General features: G+C 48.1%; 1 protein-coding gene across 2 annotated transcripts in view; it reads left to right on the top strand.

The window, feature by feature from the left end:
• HSD11B1L (hydroxysteroid 11-beta dehydrogenase 1 like) overlaps window positions 1–16,534 on the top strand; it is a 57,092-nt gene extending 40,558 nt beyond the window's left edge. Inside the window, exon 7 of one of the 2 annotated variants that reach the window (XM_086946773.1) lies at window positions 16,347–16,534. In XM_086946773.1, the coding sequence (XP_086802899.1) occupies window positions 16,347–16,434 (88 nt within the window). In that variant the 3' untranslated portion in view covers window positions 16,435–16,534. Of the gene's footprint in view, window positions 1–8,654; window positions 9,700–16,346 lie in introns of those variants that run through there. The other variant, XM_086946772.1, reaches the window with a different exon arrangement.
• Window positions 16,535–18,148: the final 1,614 nt, after the last annotated feature.

Below are 18,148 nucleotides of genomic sequence, written 5' to 3'. Positions count from 1 at the left end.
CCGCGATGCCCTGTTACAGCTCCCAGACCATCTGATGACCTCCTATGACCACATGAAGGCGGCCCTCCTCACCCGATATGGGCTCACACCCGAAATGTACCGCCAGAGGTTCCGAGACTGCACCCGGATCCCGGGTACAACTTGGGTGGAATATGTAAACTATCTCAGCCGAGCCTTCGAGGGTTGGATCAAGGGAATAGAATTCAACAGAAGGAGGTACCCCTGATGTCTATACAGGGAAGGGGGTCTATGTATCAGAAAACAAGAAACCCTGTTTACGCAATGGTAGGCTAAGGTGGCCAATCAAAATAGTACTGAGAGGGGTAGACAACGGATGAGTAATTATCCTTATGATAATTTACTCATATTAATCTATTTGAAAGGCAGGTACTAAACATTCACACAGCAGTATTAGAAAGTATACTCCACAGAACAATTTTATGTTGGTTTGCAAAAAGGTTAAAACAATTTATTACCTCCCTGTATGGGTTACAATCTACAACATGATAAAAAACTTTAAAGTTAAAAACCACCAAAGGTGGTGAAGCAATGATTATACAGTGGAACAAAACAGTCGACGCGGCGTTTCGGTGTATTTCTAATTTCTTCACACCTTCTTCAGGACTTTTGTAAACATATTCACTCAGTATCTGCTTTAATATGGACAAGGCTTAAAATTTCCTTTCCTTTACATTCGGATGCTCTCAATAGTATGTCATACGCTTCGTATTTATATGAAGAGAGCCTAAAGGTACACGGAGGAGCCACCGTCAATATGAAGGAATGGTCATCTTTTTCGTAGAATCTGTTTCTGTTTATTATTCAGAAAATCTTTGTGGATATTGACCAAGGTACGATAATATTCGTTTTGCCAATCTTCACCTTCTTGATGTGATGAAGTGGTCTCTGATATCGAATGCGGCCTCCCTGCTCCTCCGTGTGTCAGGACTCCATAAAGATTTTGAAATAATAAACAGAAACAGATTCTACGAAAAAGATGACCATTCCTTCATATTGACGGTGGCTCCTCCGTGTACCTTTAGGCTCTCTTCATATAAATACGAAGCGTATGACATACTATTGAGAGCATCCGAATGTAAAGGAAAGGAAATTTTAAGCCTTGTCCATATTAAAGCAGATATTGAGTGAATATGTTTACAAAAGTCCTGAAGAAGGTGTGAAGAAATTAGAAATACACCGAAACGCCGCGTCGACTGTTTTGTTCCACTGTATAATCATTGCTTCACCACCTTTGGTGGTTTTTAACTTTAATGTTTTTTATCATGTTGTAGATTGTAACCCATACAGGGAGGTAATAAATTGTTTTAACCTTTTTGCAAACCAACATAAAATTGTTCTGTGGAGTATACTTTCTAATACTGCTGTGTGAATGTTTAGTACCTGCCTTTCAAATAGATTAATATGAGTAAATTATCATAAGGATAATTACTCATCCGTTGTCTACCCCTCTCAGTACTATTTTGATTGGCCACCTTAGCCTACCATTGCGTAAACAGGGTTTCTTGTTTTCTTGGATCAAGGGAAGCCATGTAACAACCTACGAGCAACTTTTTAATCTCATGGTGTGGGAGCACCTCTCTAACAACTGCTTCGTCGAGCTCAGGCAGCACCTCCTCGACAGTAAATTGACTGACCCACGGCAGCTCGCCGCCGAGGCTGACCGGTGGGAGAGCACTCGAGTAGGCCGGAGTGGGCCACACGAACAGAACCGGAACAACCAAGGTCAGCACCGTCCCCGAGGAGGAGGAGGCCAGGGACGAGGAAGAGACACCGTCCCGGCCGCTCCCGCTGCAAGCACCCCGCCCCCGGCCAACCGGGGCAACACCCCGGTGCGCCCGGGGTTCCGAGCCAATGTCACATGTCACCGATGCCAGCGAGTCGGCCACTATGCCAATGACCCGAACTGTCCACAGAACCAGACTCCGAGACCCCGCCAGGTAGCTGCCTCCGCCCTGGGGGGAGAACAAATCTCCGAGGAACAGGAGGAGTGCGAACAAGAACAACAAGAGTGGGAACCGGCCGCCATGGTTCTAGCGTGCCTAGGGAGAAGAGACATGGTCCCGCGGGCTCCCCTACCCGCCAACACCAGAAAATATGGTCAGTGGGTGAACATTAATGGGCGCAGGGCCGAAGCCCTACGTGACACAGGGGCCAGTGTGACGGCCGTCCGCTGTCACCTGGTGACCCCAGAGCAAATCCTGCAGAACATTCTCTGCCCCGTCCGTTCAGCCGACAATTCGGAGAGTCTATGTCGGATGGCCTGCGTCCCCTTCGAATGGGGAGGAGTATCCGGCATGTTGAAGGTGACGGTCCGAGATGACGCCCCGTGGACTGTCTCCTGAGAAATGATCTTGAGAGTTCCCCGTGGGCCGCCGTAGAAAGAAGAGAACACCTGGGGATGTTGGGCCTCCCGGACTGGGCGTGTGTAACCACCCGGTCCATGGCCGCCCGTACCATCCCCCGACCAGAAGAACCCGAATGGCCAGCACCCCCTCCTCCGATCGCTCCAGTAGAGGACACCGACCCCCCGGAACAAACTCCAGAAGGGCTCGCTCAACCCCAGGACCTTCCTAGCCTGGCTCAGTGGTGTCAAGAGGGAGGGCCCACCCAAGAACAGTTCCGTCAAGAACAGAAGACCTGTCCCTCCCTAGAGGGACACCGCCAGCAAGCCCTCGCCCAGAGCGCAGGGGACACCACCGGAGCCCATTGGATCTATTGGGACAACGACTTGTTATACAGTGAACAGAGAATCGCGGAGTTAGGGGCCAGTCGAGTGCTGGTGGTGCCCCTCCGTTTTAGAGACTTCTTGTTAAATTTGGCCCACGATGTCCCCTGGCTGGACACCTGGGTCAAGACAAAACCTACAGTCGCCTGGTGACCCACTTCTTCTGGCCCAAGATGAGAAACGACGTCCTCAACCACTGCCGGTCCTGCCCCACGTGCCAGGCCAGCGGGAAAAGCGGCCGCAAACTTAAAGCACCTCTGCAACCCTTCCCAGTTGTCACCACCCCGTTCGAGAGGGTGGGCATAGACATTGTGGGGCCCCTGGACCCCCGTACAGCACAAGGACATCGGTTCATCCTGGTACTGGTGGACCACGCCACCCGCTACCCCGAGGCTGTTCCCCTGCGAACTGTAACAGCCCCGGTGGTCGGCCGGGCCTTAATGGGGATCTTCTCCCGGGTGGGCTTTCCCCGAGAAGTCGTCAGCGACAGAGGCACAAACTGTATTTCAAAATATATGAAGTCCCTCTGGCAACAGTGCGGGGTCACCTACCGATTCACGACCCCCTATCACCCTCAAGGAAACGGACTCGTCGAGCGGTTCAACCGCACACTCAAAGGAATGATTGGGGGGTTGGAAGAGCCCCTCCGTCGCCAGTGGGATGTGCTACTGCCGTGCCTCCTCTTCGCATATCGAGAAGTCCCCCAGAAGTCCCTCGGCTTCAGCCCGTTCGAACTCTTGTATGGACACCCGGTGCGAGGGCCCCTCAGCCTAGTCAAAGAAGGTTGGGAGATGGCCCCCCTAAAGACCCCCCCAGATGTCTTCAAGTACCTCCTGACCCTACGCAATCAAACCAGGCGATTCAGAGAAATGGCGAAAGCGAACCTGGAGGCCAGTCAGGAGGACATGAAAAAATGGTACGATCAAAATGCCTCCTCCATCGAATTCGAACCTGGCCAACAAGTGTGGGTGATGTCCCCCACCGAACCATGTGCCTTGCAGGACAAGTGGACGGGGCCCTTCAAAGTGGTCGAGCGCAAGAGCCCCGTCACCTATCTCATCGATATGGAATCTCCACGGAACCCCCTCCGGGTCCTCCACGCCAATAGACTCAAACCCCACTTTGTGCGCTCGGAGCTCAGTCTCCTGATGGCTACAGACAGCGGAGCGGAAGAAGACTCCGAGCCTCTCCCTGATCTCCTAAGGACCGGGGAAAAAGATGGTTCCGTGGACGGGGTCCGACTCTCAGATGCCCTTACCCCGGAACAGCGCCAAGGCTGCCGAGACCTCCTGCTGCAATTCGCGACCCTGTTTTCCCTCACCCCAGGGGTCACTCCCTGGTGCTTGCATGACGTGGACACTGGGGACAGTCCCCCTGTCAGACATCGGGCGTACCGCGTACCAGATCGGGTACGGGCCTGCATCCAAGAGGAGGTGTCAAAGATGCTCACGATCGGGGTCATCGAGCCTTCGGACAGCCCCTGGGCCAGCCCGGTCGTGCTGGTCCCCAAAGCTGCTGCCCCCGGCACCACCCCTGAGCTCCGGTTCTGCGTCGACTACCGGGGCTTGAACACTGTCACCAGAACCGACGCTCATCCCATCCCCCGAGCAGATGAACTGATCGACCGCATGGGGGCTGCCCGCTACCTCAGCATCTTCGACCTGACGGCGGGCTACTGGCAGATCGGTCTCACACCCCGGGCTCAAGAACGATCCGCCTTTTCCACTCCCGATGGCCACTACCACTTCAAGGTCATGCCGTTCGGCATGAAGAATGCTCCAGCTACTTTTCAGCGACTGGTGAACCAGGTCTTGGCGGGGCTCGAGGAGTTCAGCGCCGCCTACCTGGACGATATCGCTGTGTACAGCCGCCACTGGTCCGACCACCTCCACCACCTCCGAGAGGTCCTGCAGGCCCTCCAACGGGCCGGCCTCACAATCAAGGCCAGCAAGTGCCAAATTGGTCAGGGGTCCGTAACCTATCTCGGACACCAGGTGGGAAGCGGTCTGGTGGCCCCTCTTCAACTAAAGATCGCTGCCATCCAGTCCTGGCAGCCTCCCGTCACACAGACCGAGGTCCGAGCCTTCTTGGGGCTCACCGGCTACTACCGGCGGTTCGTGAAGGATTATGGCAGCATTGTGGGGCCTCTCACGGAACTCACATCCAAGAACCACCCGAAGGAGGTCAACTGGACCCCAGACTGTCAAGCGGCCTTCGAGAAGCTGAAGGCCGCCATGTGCACTGCCCCTGTGCTCCAGGCCCCCGACTACAGTCGGGAATTCATCGTACAAACGGATGCCTCCGACCATGGCATTGGGGCGGTCCTCTCCCAGTTGAACCCCGAAGGACTTGACCAACCAGTGGCCTTCATCAGCAGACGTCTCCTGGCCCGAGAACAGCGCTGGAGCACCATCGAGAGGGAGGCCTTCGCAGTGGTGTGGGCCCTCAAAAAGCTCCGGCCCTATCTCTTCGGTACCCACTTCCGGGTGCAGACAGATCATCGGCCCCTGCAGTGGCTAATGCAGATGCGGGGGGAAAACCCCAAACTATTGCGTTGGTCCATCTCCCTGCAGGGGATGGACTTCACTGTGGAACATCGACCTGGCCAAGACCACGCCAACGCAGATGGCCTGTCACGCTTTTTCCGCCTCGACGAGGAGAGTCCCCAAGAGGATGGGTGACTCTCCCCGCCTTCAGCTGGGGGGGACGCATGTTGGACAGGCCACAGGAAGGGCTTGCTCCCTCCCCGCATGACAGGGCCCGAGCCCCGGCCCTCCAGGTGTTACCCACAGAAGTACCCCGCACCCCGTCTCATACGGGACTCCTGCCCCCGGACATCTCTGTATCATGGGGCCGAACCACTACCGGCCCTCGCCCGGCCCGGCCGCCATCTTGGACACTGCACCACGAGGCCGCGTGGCCTCAGGTCGACCCTAACCCTGGGCCTGGCCAGGCCCCGACATCCCGGCACCACCATCCACCCAGGAGGTGAACGGACCACTTGGCAGGTCAATGGGAGAAAGAAGTGTCGATGGCTCTCCCCCGCCAGGTGCCGATCGCCCCCCAGCTCCCCCGGGCGCTGGCTCCACCCCCCTGCTGGGTGTCTGGACTCCCTCATCCCGGACCTCCCGACCTCCCGACCTCCAAGTGCGAGGGTCCGGACATCAAAGGGCGCCAGACCTATAACTGGGGCAGCCCCAGAGCAGGAAGGCAGTTGTATCCTGGAGTCAAGAGACACCGTGAAGAACTCATCCTTGACGGACTACTGGCGCTGCCGTAGTCCTGCCTTGCGAACTATCGTCCTGCCTGCTGGCGCTGCCGCAATCCTCTGCATCCTCCACCTTCGTCGGGACCTGCTGGCACGGCCGCGGACCGTTGTAACTACCACCTTCATCGGGACCTGCTGGCGCCGCCGCGGACCGTCGCTACCTATGATCATCTCGGGACCCACCGGCGCTGCCGCGGCCCGTCCATCTAGAACGCCGAGCTCGAGGATTGTGAGCTATTCATCATATCATCGCATCTACCAGATTGGTAATAAGACTGTCCCGCTACCCCCTTCCCATCCAAGAGACTAGAATCGAGGGGACCCCTGAGTCCAGACCTCCTTGTACCATTCTACCGTACTTAAAGATCACTTATAAAGAACGTTAAACCTTATCTCTGTGTGGTGTACGTCTGTGGGGGGGAAGTTACTTGTCTGTACGATCGCTGGAGGGGTTCTCCCTGGAGACCTCTCCCATTGTCCTCGGCCGACCCTCCCGGTCCGTCTAACACCGCCCCAGCGGACACAACTAGTGATAGCTAGTCTATCCCTGGGAGTTCTTATAATTCTCCGCTCAGGACGGTACACTAATTCTTGTTTTTTTGGGGTCAAGAGTGAATGTAAAATACACCTAGAGGTATATTCAACATAATATTTATTCATCGAGTACCTCTGGTATGTTCAAAAATATTAAGAACAAATCGGTCATTGGGTCAAATTCAATGGATCACCTGACCTAGAATTTACGTGTTACCAACGACGAAGCAGGAGACATAAAACACATCAACACCTAGAAAGAGGTTTCACTTTACAAAAGTGAAACACATCAAACACCCTCTTTTTAGAATAAGGCTTGGGGTTTTATTTATGCCATGCTCTCTAACAAAGTCTTTCCCAGATGTCAATAGAACAATATTAAAATGTATATAGAGATGTATATTTATATGCAAGCAATAATAACACACTTAGCAAATGTAACAGTTAAATGCATGAATTACTGAAATAAAAGGCACAAGCAGAAAATAATGGACGTCGTGCAAGAAATCAGAAAGATATGTACACTAAATACATCAAATGATTACTTTGGATGTGCACTCTTACTCACTCACACATCACAAAGAAAACTAATCAAATGATCGTAGCCACTGGCCACACATCAAAAATCAAACACTTCACCTGGCGCAAACACTGCATCTTAGCCCACTCCAGACTGGGGGGATTCATAGCCGGCGTTAAGAGCCTCAGCAACCAGGGTTATGCTGTACCGAAGTAGACGCATCCGTCCCTATTCGGATTCAGAAATCCCAGTTTTGAAGTCAACAACCCTCAGCCTAATAGTTTCAAAACACACTAGAAGGTTTGAGAGTCCTTCCCTCTGCCCCAAGGAAAGTTACTGGAATTGGCCACCTTCCATGCAAGCATTCCAGGGCAAAAGGAGTTTCCCCGCTCCCTCTACATTCTCACATGTTCCAGGCTTTATCTTAACGAAGCTTAGGAAAGCCTTCCAGGGTACATACAACAATCTCTTCAAAACAATGCAACCTTACACGTGATTAACCCAAACAACTTGCAAACACTCTGGGGGCCTGTCTGTGCGTGCAAGAAAGCTCCTGCAAGGCAGAGTCAGAATTCAGGATGACATGAGGCCATGTCAAAGCCAATAGTAAGAACTTCGTAATACTTCCCAATGTCCAACACAATGCACAACTCCCCCCCCCCCCTCCCAACACACACACACACACACACACACACACGTTCTGTTCTTGGCAAGCTGTTCTACTCGGTCAGCTCCCACTTAAGACTGCAAGATTACCTGAAAGAAACCTTCAAGGAAAAAAGGCCTATGCAGGATGTTCTACATTCATGTTAGGGTAAAGTAAAACACCAAAAGACAAATGTAAGCATTGGCAGTCAAAGGCCATCACATGGTGTCAAACTATAAGAGTGCCTCTAGCACTCAGTGTGACATATCTTTGCAAGTAGGTGATGGCATGTTTTTTTTTGCTGGTCCTCGCCTTTTCAGTTGGAACCTGGTCGTTTCTGATGAGGGGTCACCTGAACCCCTTCTACGAAGAATGTCGTGCCTGAATCGCTCCCACCAGTTGGAGGCTGCCCATCTTTATGCCTTAAGAGCTTTGGATACTATTTATATCTTGGTGGTTAGCATACTCACTGCTATAGGAAAACCTCTCAGACGGCTCGACAGAGTAAGGGCCATTTGAGGAATGTTTATATGTCAACCCACCCAATTAGATGGGTGGACACTCTTGAAAATAAAAAAGAAAACTGTTTGTTGTGTGGTTACCTCATGGTGCCAGAGCCTTTCACCAAACCGCGAGGAGCATTGACGGGAACCACTGTGACGACGGTTCCTGGCACTGCTTTATCGATGACCACCAGTTTGGTGGTGATTTATAAATTTACTGGGGTAGTCCCTCCACCAGGAGGATGGACTAATCTATTCCGTCCCCCTGGTGGAACAACAGAACATCTGTGGAAATATAAGCAGGGCCCTTAGTCCGTCATAGTACTCCAGCATCTTGTCCATTCTTCAGTCAATGCACCTGGCGCTCTCTCAGCAGGGGCAGCAGCTTTGAGGTTGACACATGAGGTAATCACACTGTATTCTTTCTCTTCTTCCAGGGGTAAGGTATCTATGACCCCCTACCCAGCCTCCGAAGCCGCTCTCGCCATCGTCAAAGGTGGGACCACCAGAGCTCGCGAGATCAACTATCCTTGGCAGGCCGTGTTCATCAGCCTCCTGCGGGACTGGGCCCCTGAGTTTAGAGACCGCGTTGTACGAACCTACTACAACTACAGCACGCCCTCCTGAAGGGAAGAAAGAAGGGTTCTTGTGTGAAGGGGGCTTGCCGTCCATCCAGGTTCATGCCTCACGCAGATGCTCCTTCTCAGAGACGTTGACCCTGCTCAGGCCCACTGTTGCATCCATTTCCTTCAGAGGTTTGCCTTCATCGAAATCTCCCCCTGCAAGAAGCGCTTGAATTGGAAGCTCTCTAAGGGTCTTCCCGCTCTCTGAGGGTCTTCCCGCTCTCTGAGGGTCTTCCCGCTCTCTGAGGGTCTACCTGCTCTCTGAGGGTATTCCCGCTCTCTGAGGGTCTTCCCACTCTCGTTGGACTTATCGAGGGTGACCGGATTTTGAGAAACGTAAGCAGAGACAGGCCAAACATAAAAGTAGGACTAAAGACCTTACTCCTATTTCTATATCTGGCCTGTCCCATTTTTGCATGGCCCTGGAAGTATATACATAAACACCCACACACTAGGCTTGTGTGTGTGTGTATGTATATGTATGTATAACTATATATATATATATATATGTATAACTATATATATATATATATATATATATATACATATACATACATATACATACATATACATACACACACACACAAGCCTAGTGTGTGGGTATGTGTATATATATACAGTGCTTTAAATGGAAAAAAATAAGTGCAGGTACTCACCAAATGGAGTAGTGGGCGGAGTTTAGGGTGGGCACAAGGGGGCGGTGCTAAGGCAGAACAAGGGGCGGGGTTAGCTTTTTGACTGTGCCAAAGTTGTATGCAAGAAATCTGAATGCATTGTTAGAATGTGGGATGTATCTGTCCAATAGCTTTTTTTAACGATATGACACTGTGAATGCTGGCCACATAACCTTTCCCACCCTCATCCATCTTGTTTCTTCTCCCCTCCACCTCTCCCCATCCTGTTTCTTCTACCCCCCTCACACTACCATTCCTTCCATTTTTGCTTCTGGCTGCTTCATAAAGCTTCTTTAGAACGGTCCCATTTCAAGACCTTTTGGCTTTGCCAATGCTTGTTTTACTTCTTATTCCCAATTCAGTTTATTTGTTTTTATGCCAACTCAATAACCCCTTTATCTTCGCTGTTAAACCGTTGCACACTCCAATTTCCTTCAGGGTGGTAGGCAGATTTACCCACTCCTGTCCATGTACTGTTAGAAGGTTTCAGCTTTAAGTTGCCTCCACTGTCACTTACTATGACTTTTGATAAACCTTCCTTTCTGAATACAGCATCCACATAGTCCACTTCAGCAAATATTTCCTATTTGCTTCGATTTCGTATTCTGTACATAAAAGTAGTACTTTTTAAAGGGAACCACTCGCACTTCCAAACGGTTTGAAATAAAGTTCATAATGTGAAGCTTTTCAAAGAAATGAGGACAGTTTATGTATCAAACCTCAAGATCTGAATACTAATGAGGCCATTGCATAAAAGATTTTCAATAATCTAACTAAAACGCATTCATTTTATCAACCGCCTAAGGATGACATACTGCTTCAATCTGCCTTAAATCGAGCCAATGGTCTACAGCCCACTGAGCCATCTGTCCAGTACACGAGTCTCTCCTGGAACATTTGCAAATCTGAGTTGGGGCTAGAGCTGACGTATGTACTGGGGAAAATAGGGATGAGCGAGTTTGGTAACAAGATCCATTCTTATTCACCCATGCAAGTAGGCAATTCATATGCGTGGCGATGGTTAAAGCTTAGCAAACGTTCTTTTGTTTAGTCCTGAACTGTGCGTCCCACCCCAACCATTTGATTTTACAGACCCCTCTCAGGCCCACTGTTAAAGATCAATGGAAGCGCTAATCACTCTGCAGACACACCCCTGCCCTGATGACTTTTATAGCAGCTCACGCTGTGTCCTGGTGACAAGAGCTCCTATGATTTCTTCCGTGCAGTGCTTGTTAAAAGTGCTGCCAAGGTCTCACTTGAGGGATGAAAGGAGCGCTGCCTGGGTTAAAGTCAAGTCCCTGTGAGTACCGGTACTCTCTTCGTTCTTGAAAAAGTGCCGGTACTCAAGGGAAGGAAATGAAAAGGTGCCGGTACTCAGTACCGGTGAGTACCGGCCCATTTAAAGCACTATATATATATATATATAATGAGTCGGCACAACCAGGTAGATTTCAAGCTTCTAATTCAGCGTATTTTCACCCCACCAACGCGTTTCAGCCTAACTCGGCTTTGGTCACGGTTGGTAAGTCCTTCCATCATTTGTACATGTATACTGCCCCACATTAACCATTAAGTGGTATTGTGGGATATGTAGTTTGCAAACATTTTTACATTTTTTTTTTTTTTTTAATTTTTGGAAGACCTTTATTGACAAAAATCACACATACAATCCAGCAATGAGCCCGAGGGCTAGCAAGTACAGTGCATTGCAACAGAAAAGGCGCAAAGGATATGTAACAGAAATATTGAGGTCTAATTTTAAAAGATTTTTTCTGAAGGATAGACAGGAGCAGGATATCGAAGAACAACGAGTTGGTTCGGCTTCGTAGGAACAGGATAGACAAATACAAATCGTAATAAAATGCCAGATTCGCTGCCTACCACACATGTAGAGCAGCTAAACCCAGAAAAGAAGAAAAAGAATAGAAGGCCCATAGAATCAAAAGGAAAAAACAAAAAAAAACCCTGTCCACCCCCCACCCTGCACCCCTGCAGCTGGCTACGGCCTAACCCCCCCTAGCAGTGTGCCTGTCGCCCAGTAAAAGGAGTCCCGAAATATAGAGAGTAAGAAAAGAGTCCTAATCTATAACTCTCAGTAAATAAAGAAAGGTGGGGAGGAGCCCACCACCCGCCCCCCGGCCACACCGTCCCGCAAGTTCAGCAACAGCACAGAGTAAAAAGCACGGTGATATTAAGCAGTACAATCAGGATAAATTGAGATGCAGAATCGACACACAGCGCAGTCAAAGGCAGCGACACACCACCCACATGCCCAGGTCAGCAACAGGAGACCCCCAGACCATAAGAATAAATGTTCACCCCTGGCCCGTTCTCTCTCCACCACCACTGCTAACCACGGAAACCCAGAGAGTCCAGGGAGATGTGCATGATAGTCCAAACGGGGAACATCGACTTGAGCACTCAACCAGGTCCCGTATATACAGGGCCAATGACAACAAGCTGGGCCAAAAGTACACCACACCTGTGGCACAGAGCGAAACCGGTCCAAGGATGAAAGTCTCGATGTCAGGCCCCTTCTGGAGCGATCTCCGGGTAGAGGGAGATACGGTGCTGGGAGAGAATACCCGTCGTGATTGCAGTCCGTGCTTTCCACTTCGGCCAGGGCAATAATCAGCAGTAGCAAGAGGCATTCCGGGGTCTGGGGTCGCTGGGCGAGCCCCGCTAAGCAACGCCGCCATCTTGTCGCGGTCAGACGTGGAACAAAGAACACCGCTACCGTCTGACGAGGCGGTCATTTTGGAGCGTCCACGAGCCCTTAATAGAACGTCCACCTTGTTGATCAGGGTTCTTGCAGAGTGTAGCAGTTTGGAATGAAGGAAGTCAATGGCCGCCAATAAGTCTCCATAGCCCCGAACAGTTCCATGCTCCCTTCCGGTCAAGTCTCCCTGCACCACACGTCCACTATCACTCCATGACACAGGCTCTCCCAAGCTGCCCTCCATTGTGCACTTCGTGATCACCACTGGAAACACCTCGAGTGGTGCAGGGCTGCTGATATTGGGCCACAGGTTTACAGCTCAAGGAAAGGCGTTAAGCAGGTCCAAAAAGAGGCCGTTAGCATTGTCCCTGAAGCAAGCCGCCCCGCTCGATATCGAGGGGGTAGAAAGATCGGGAGTCTCCCGCCGCTAGCGGGGCTGTGTTCAAGCACTCGTCCGCAGTCGCGGTGTGGGCATCTGCACTCATGCAATCTCTGCGGATAAATCGCCAGGCACGACCAACACAGTACCTGCAGTCCAAAGGGGCGCACGTTCCAAATTCGGCCGCGGCTAATGTAAATGGTCCGACCGGGTCAAAGCAGCTTCTGACGCCCGGTGTTGATCACCCGGCATCCGGCCCCAGCGTCCACTCGAGGCCCCGGTCTCGGGTCCGCTGCGGGCCACAAACTTCAGTCGGACATTGCTCCCGCTTGCAAGGAATCGCAAGCCTCAGGATTTCACCGCGAGCCGCCTGAGCACATCGGCTTCCACAGCGTGCCTTTTAAAAACAGGATCACCGGCAGGATAGTCGCAAAGAAGGAGACGGTCTCCGGAGCCGAGGGACTACACGTCCGATCAGGTCGCCATCTTGGCTCCTCCCCATTTTTACATTTTTTAACAAACAAAAAAAGAAAGACAAGTGTGCTTAATTGTCAATATTGTTCAAATCGCATTCGAATTTCAATGTTTGTCATCAAGGAAAAATGTAATGGAGTTCACTTGCATCTGGGTATGGTACCCAATGTGGGCATTTCAGAATCTGTTAGTGTCTGTGTGTATATATATATATATATATATATATATATACACACATATACATACACACACACATAAGCCTAGTGTGTGGAGGTATATATAAATACACATACACACACACAAGCCTAGTGTGTGGGTGTAGATGTATGTACATGCTCATATTTATGTATGTGTATGTATATATACACATACACACAAGCCTAGTGTGTGGGCGTATATGTATGTACATGCACATACTTATGTATGTATATATATATATATATATATATGTATATATACACATACACACAAGCCTAGTGTGTGGGCGTATATGTATGTACATGCACATACTTATGTGTGTATGTATATATATATATGTATATATACACATACACACAAGCCTAGTGTGGGTGTATATGTATGTACATGCACATACTTATGTGTGTATGTATATATATATGTATATATACACATACACACAAGCCTAGTGTGTGGGTGTATATGTATGTACATGCACATACTTATGTGTGTATGTATATATATATGTATATACACATACACACAAGCCTAGTGTGTGGGTGTATATGTATGTACATGCACATACTTATGTGTGTATGTATATATATATGTATATATACACATACACACAAGCCTAGTGTGTGGGTGTATATGTATGTACATGCACATACTTATGTGTGTATGTATATATATATGTATATATACACATACACACAAGCCTAGTGTGTGGGTGTATATGTATGTACATGCACATACTTATGTGTGTATGTATATATATATATATATGTATATATACACATACACACAAGCCTAGTGTGTGGGTGTATATGTATGTACATGCACATACTTATGTGTGTATGTATATATATATGTATATATACACATACACACAAGCCTAGTGTGTGGGTGTATATGTATGTACATGTAAAAAACTGGAGAAGTCCCAAAACACTCAACTGTTAAGAAGCCCTTTAGTGTATTTCCCTCATAACTCACAATTCCAACTCAATCCAAAGATATGCAGTATTATACAATTTAAGACATATAAAGAACAAATCAAGAATCCTAAAAAAACGTGTGTATTGTGTTAAAATACAGTTTATTACAAATCAATATAATCAATATTATATAACATAATTATAGTGCCAAATTTCCAAATATAAAGTACAGTCTTTGTTAAAAAAATGTTATCGGTACAAATACAAAGTTAAAAAGTATATCATAAAAATCACAGTTGTTAAGGTTGTCAACTTTAACAACTGTGATTTGTAATAAACTGTATTTTTAACACAATACACACGTTTTTTAGGATTCTTGATTTGTTCTTTATATGTCTTAAATTGTATAATACTGCATATCTTTGGATTGAGTTGGAATTGTGAGTTATGAGGGAAATACACTAAAGGGCTTCTTAACAGTTGAGTGTTTTGGGACTTCTCCAGTTTTTTACATGTACATACATATACACCCACACACTAGGCTTGTGTGTATGTGTATATATATATATATATATATATATATATATATATATATATATATACCTACACACACACACACACCTGTTAGACTTGTAACTGTGTGTGTGTATATATATGTGTGTGTGTATATATATATATATATATATATATATATATATGCACACAATCGCTACACTTGTAATTGTGTATGTATTTATGTATATATATATGTGTATCTATATATATATATTTATATATATACACATACACATAGATATACATATACATATACATATACATACACATTCACATGCGCTAGGCTGGTAACTGTGTGTGTGTCTATGGCAGGACGCCTCCACCCTGCGCCCCCTGCGTTCCTCCGCACTCCTCTCTCTGCCGGGAGCAGCGGCCGTTCCCCTCCTGTGCTGTTTGGCTGAAACAGATAAATTACTTGAAACATTTCAGTCTTCGAGGAGCCTGTGAATGGAGTGTAGATCTGCTTTGCAGAATGACTTGACCTTTGTCCCAAAAACCGGGACATTTACCTAAAATTAAGAAAAGTGTCGGGACACTGGGACAGTCCTCTTAAAACCAGGGCGGTCCGTGGAAATCAGGGACGTCTGATCCCCCTATCTTATCCCTACTAGAGCTCGGACCCGCCCCGAGATCTCTCCCCTACATCCCACTGGATGTGGACTCTCACACAATGATTACCCCCTCCTCAAAGAAAGAGGGTATAGGGGCGTGCAAGACCCCTGAACCCCCTAGCCTGGCCTCCTCTGAAGGTTTGTTCCCATTCAGGTTGAATTGAAATCTGCCTGACTTCCAGGATACTTGGGGGCATATTATCAAGAACGGCGTTGAAATTATCGCCGGTTTAACGGCAGAAAACGGCAGCTAAAGTGGCAATAATGGGCGTGATAATATGCCCTGGAGAATTCCAATAGAAGCGCATGTTCACACCACTGGAATTCTCAAGGGCACAGTATCAAGCCCTTTATCGCCGCTTTGGCAGCAGTGTTCTGCCGCTAAGCCGGGGTCATTTTTAACGCTGTTCTTGATAATATGCCCCAAGGTTCGCTATCAGTCTCCGGCCCTGAATTTAGGACGCCTGCCCCCCACCCTTTCAAAGTCCACTCCTCAGCTGAAAGAACTTGTGGTGATTTGCTGTCAGAGTACGGGGGGGGGGGGGTCGTAATCATGACAAATAATTCATATTCTTATTGTGAGTGGGGGGGGGGTTGGTCTTTGTGCGCATCGTCCATAGATGGGACAGCAGAGATTATAAGTTAGGGGAGCAGGCAGCTATTATGATGTCAGAAAGCTTTGCAGAAACTGAATGAATTTGGAGACAGCTGGCGTCAAACACCCCAAACCTGGCGCTTAAAATGTGTAATATTGTCGTAAAAGCTAGCTTCAGTGCTGTCTATAAATGGAATATACTGGTTTTTTTCTTGCCTTTTATAATTTTATCTTCTGTTTTTGTACAATAAAAGTTTGACTTAAAAAATATTTTCAGTACATATTTGGTACCAAATGCCTTACAATAAACTTCGAATGTGAACTGTTGTGGAGATTTCCACGAGGGGGCAGTGTTTTCTCATTTATTGGATTCATTCTCAATAGTTTCCTGTTCCTCGAAGGCTGTTCACAAGAAACCTGGATCAGAAAAGGAAACCGAGAAAAAGAAACAGTAATGGCTGGAACATCTTGAACCATACTTGGCCACACATCCTTTGTGGGACATTCACAACAAACCTTGGCGAGGAAAAGAAACTGTGGTGCATGGGACTGCTTGAATGATGCTGAATCCCTGGGAGTGCCTCTGGTCAATCTTCATCCCCCCTTGTAGTTTGTGTGTCGCTGCAGAAGAGAGCCAACCATATGCAAATTAGTGTTGGCCCCACTCTGAAATTAGGAATTCAGCTTGAACATGTGGGCCAAGGGTCCAGTGCAGAGTTTGGTGGAGCAGTCAGAGTGGCAGAGGAGTTTATGCTGGCAGCCCTGCCTTTCCACTCACTACCTACAGGTCACCGCCCACCCTGCGGCCCCCACGGTGGTTTGTTCAAGGCAGTTTCAAGGTTTGGTGTGCGTCCGTCATTGGAACATCAACTTTAAAAAGTTTTTACCTTCAAAAAACAAACTTCCAAAGTGGGACCCACTGGCCCCAATATCATGACGTTTCTCACATGGTTTGGGGGCATTTCTTATTGTGACTGTCACTCACTATCTGGATATGCAATGGCTGCGGGCAGTAAAAAAAAATTGTTTTAATCTAACCGCCCACTCTAAAATCGGCAAACGGTGTGATGACTTACCTCCAGCAGCCTGCCTACCCCCATTGGTTTACACTGACAGAGTACATTTAATTCCACCAGCCTAAACCTTGCGGCCTGCCTGACCCAAAGTGGACGGGTTGATCAAGAATTGGGTGGACAAGGCACTCCGTTGCAACTGAGCATCCGGTCCCTCAAACTCCAAATTTGGCCTCAAGTCCTCCTACACAGTGGCGTAAAATTGCCCTTGCAGTGTCTGTAGTGTGGGGGTCGCCAAGGTTCAGTGGGCCGGTGTTTGCCACTTCTGTGCTCCAGATCCAAAATTCTAGTTAATGAAATGGGGGTGCGCCATTTTCTCAAAGCCAGTGTAAGGGACCTGCTGGGTAAACAGCGACAGTAATCCTGCGTCCGGATAGTCAAATATGTATTCTTGTCCAGTATAATCTGGAAGTATATCAGGGAGTTCCCGCAGTACTTGCCATATTTGAATCTACGCATCGGCCATCCAAACTATTATAATCCATCCTTTATTTTCTTGCCCTGATGAAGTTTCTCATGAGGGAATGAAACGCGTTGGCTGAGCCTGTCGTATTGCTGACTTATGAATTTAAAATAAAAACACTATTTTTACACTATCATTTGATACTGGACTTCATGACCTGGCGCACCCCCATTTCAGGAACTACAATGTCCACTGATCATGTTTGTGCTCGTTTGCTCAATCGTCTGTGAGGATTTGAGAAGTTTCAACAAACCTTAACCTTGTTACCTAGTCGGGGATTGTTACTTCTGTAAATATTTTGCCCATCCCCAGCTCGTGCCACACATAGAAATACCCTTGCAAATCTTTGTACAATGTCGACTCTTGTCGTAGCTCCCAGCACTGTAATTATATGCACCCGCGCGTCAATTTTGAATACAAGTTACTTTGGTAGACTCCTGACTACTGACTTTTCTTGTAAGGTGGAAGAAAAAAAAATGTGTTTTCCACAATCAAATAAGTAGTTCCGTCCAATGTGTAGTAAGCCCACAAGACCCACTTTTGGACATAAATTTTATATGTTATTTTGTTTACATAGTTCTTCATATGCAAGCGCGACGCAGCTCCAGCAATGCTGTGGGTGGTCCTATTGTTACAATACTGTGTCAATC

Source organism: Lissotriton vulgaris, chromosome 12 (genome assembly GCF_964263255.1).
Source record: "Lissotriton vulgaris chromosome 12, aLisVul1.2, whole genome shotgun sequence".
Lineage (NCBI taxonomy): Eukaryota > Metazoa > Chordata > Amphibia > Caudata > Salamandridae > Lissotriton > Lissotriton vulgaris.
This window is presented reverse-complemented; position numbering and strand designations above follow the sequence as displayed.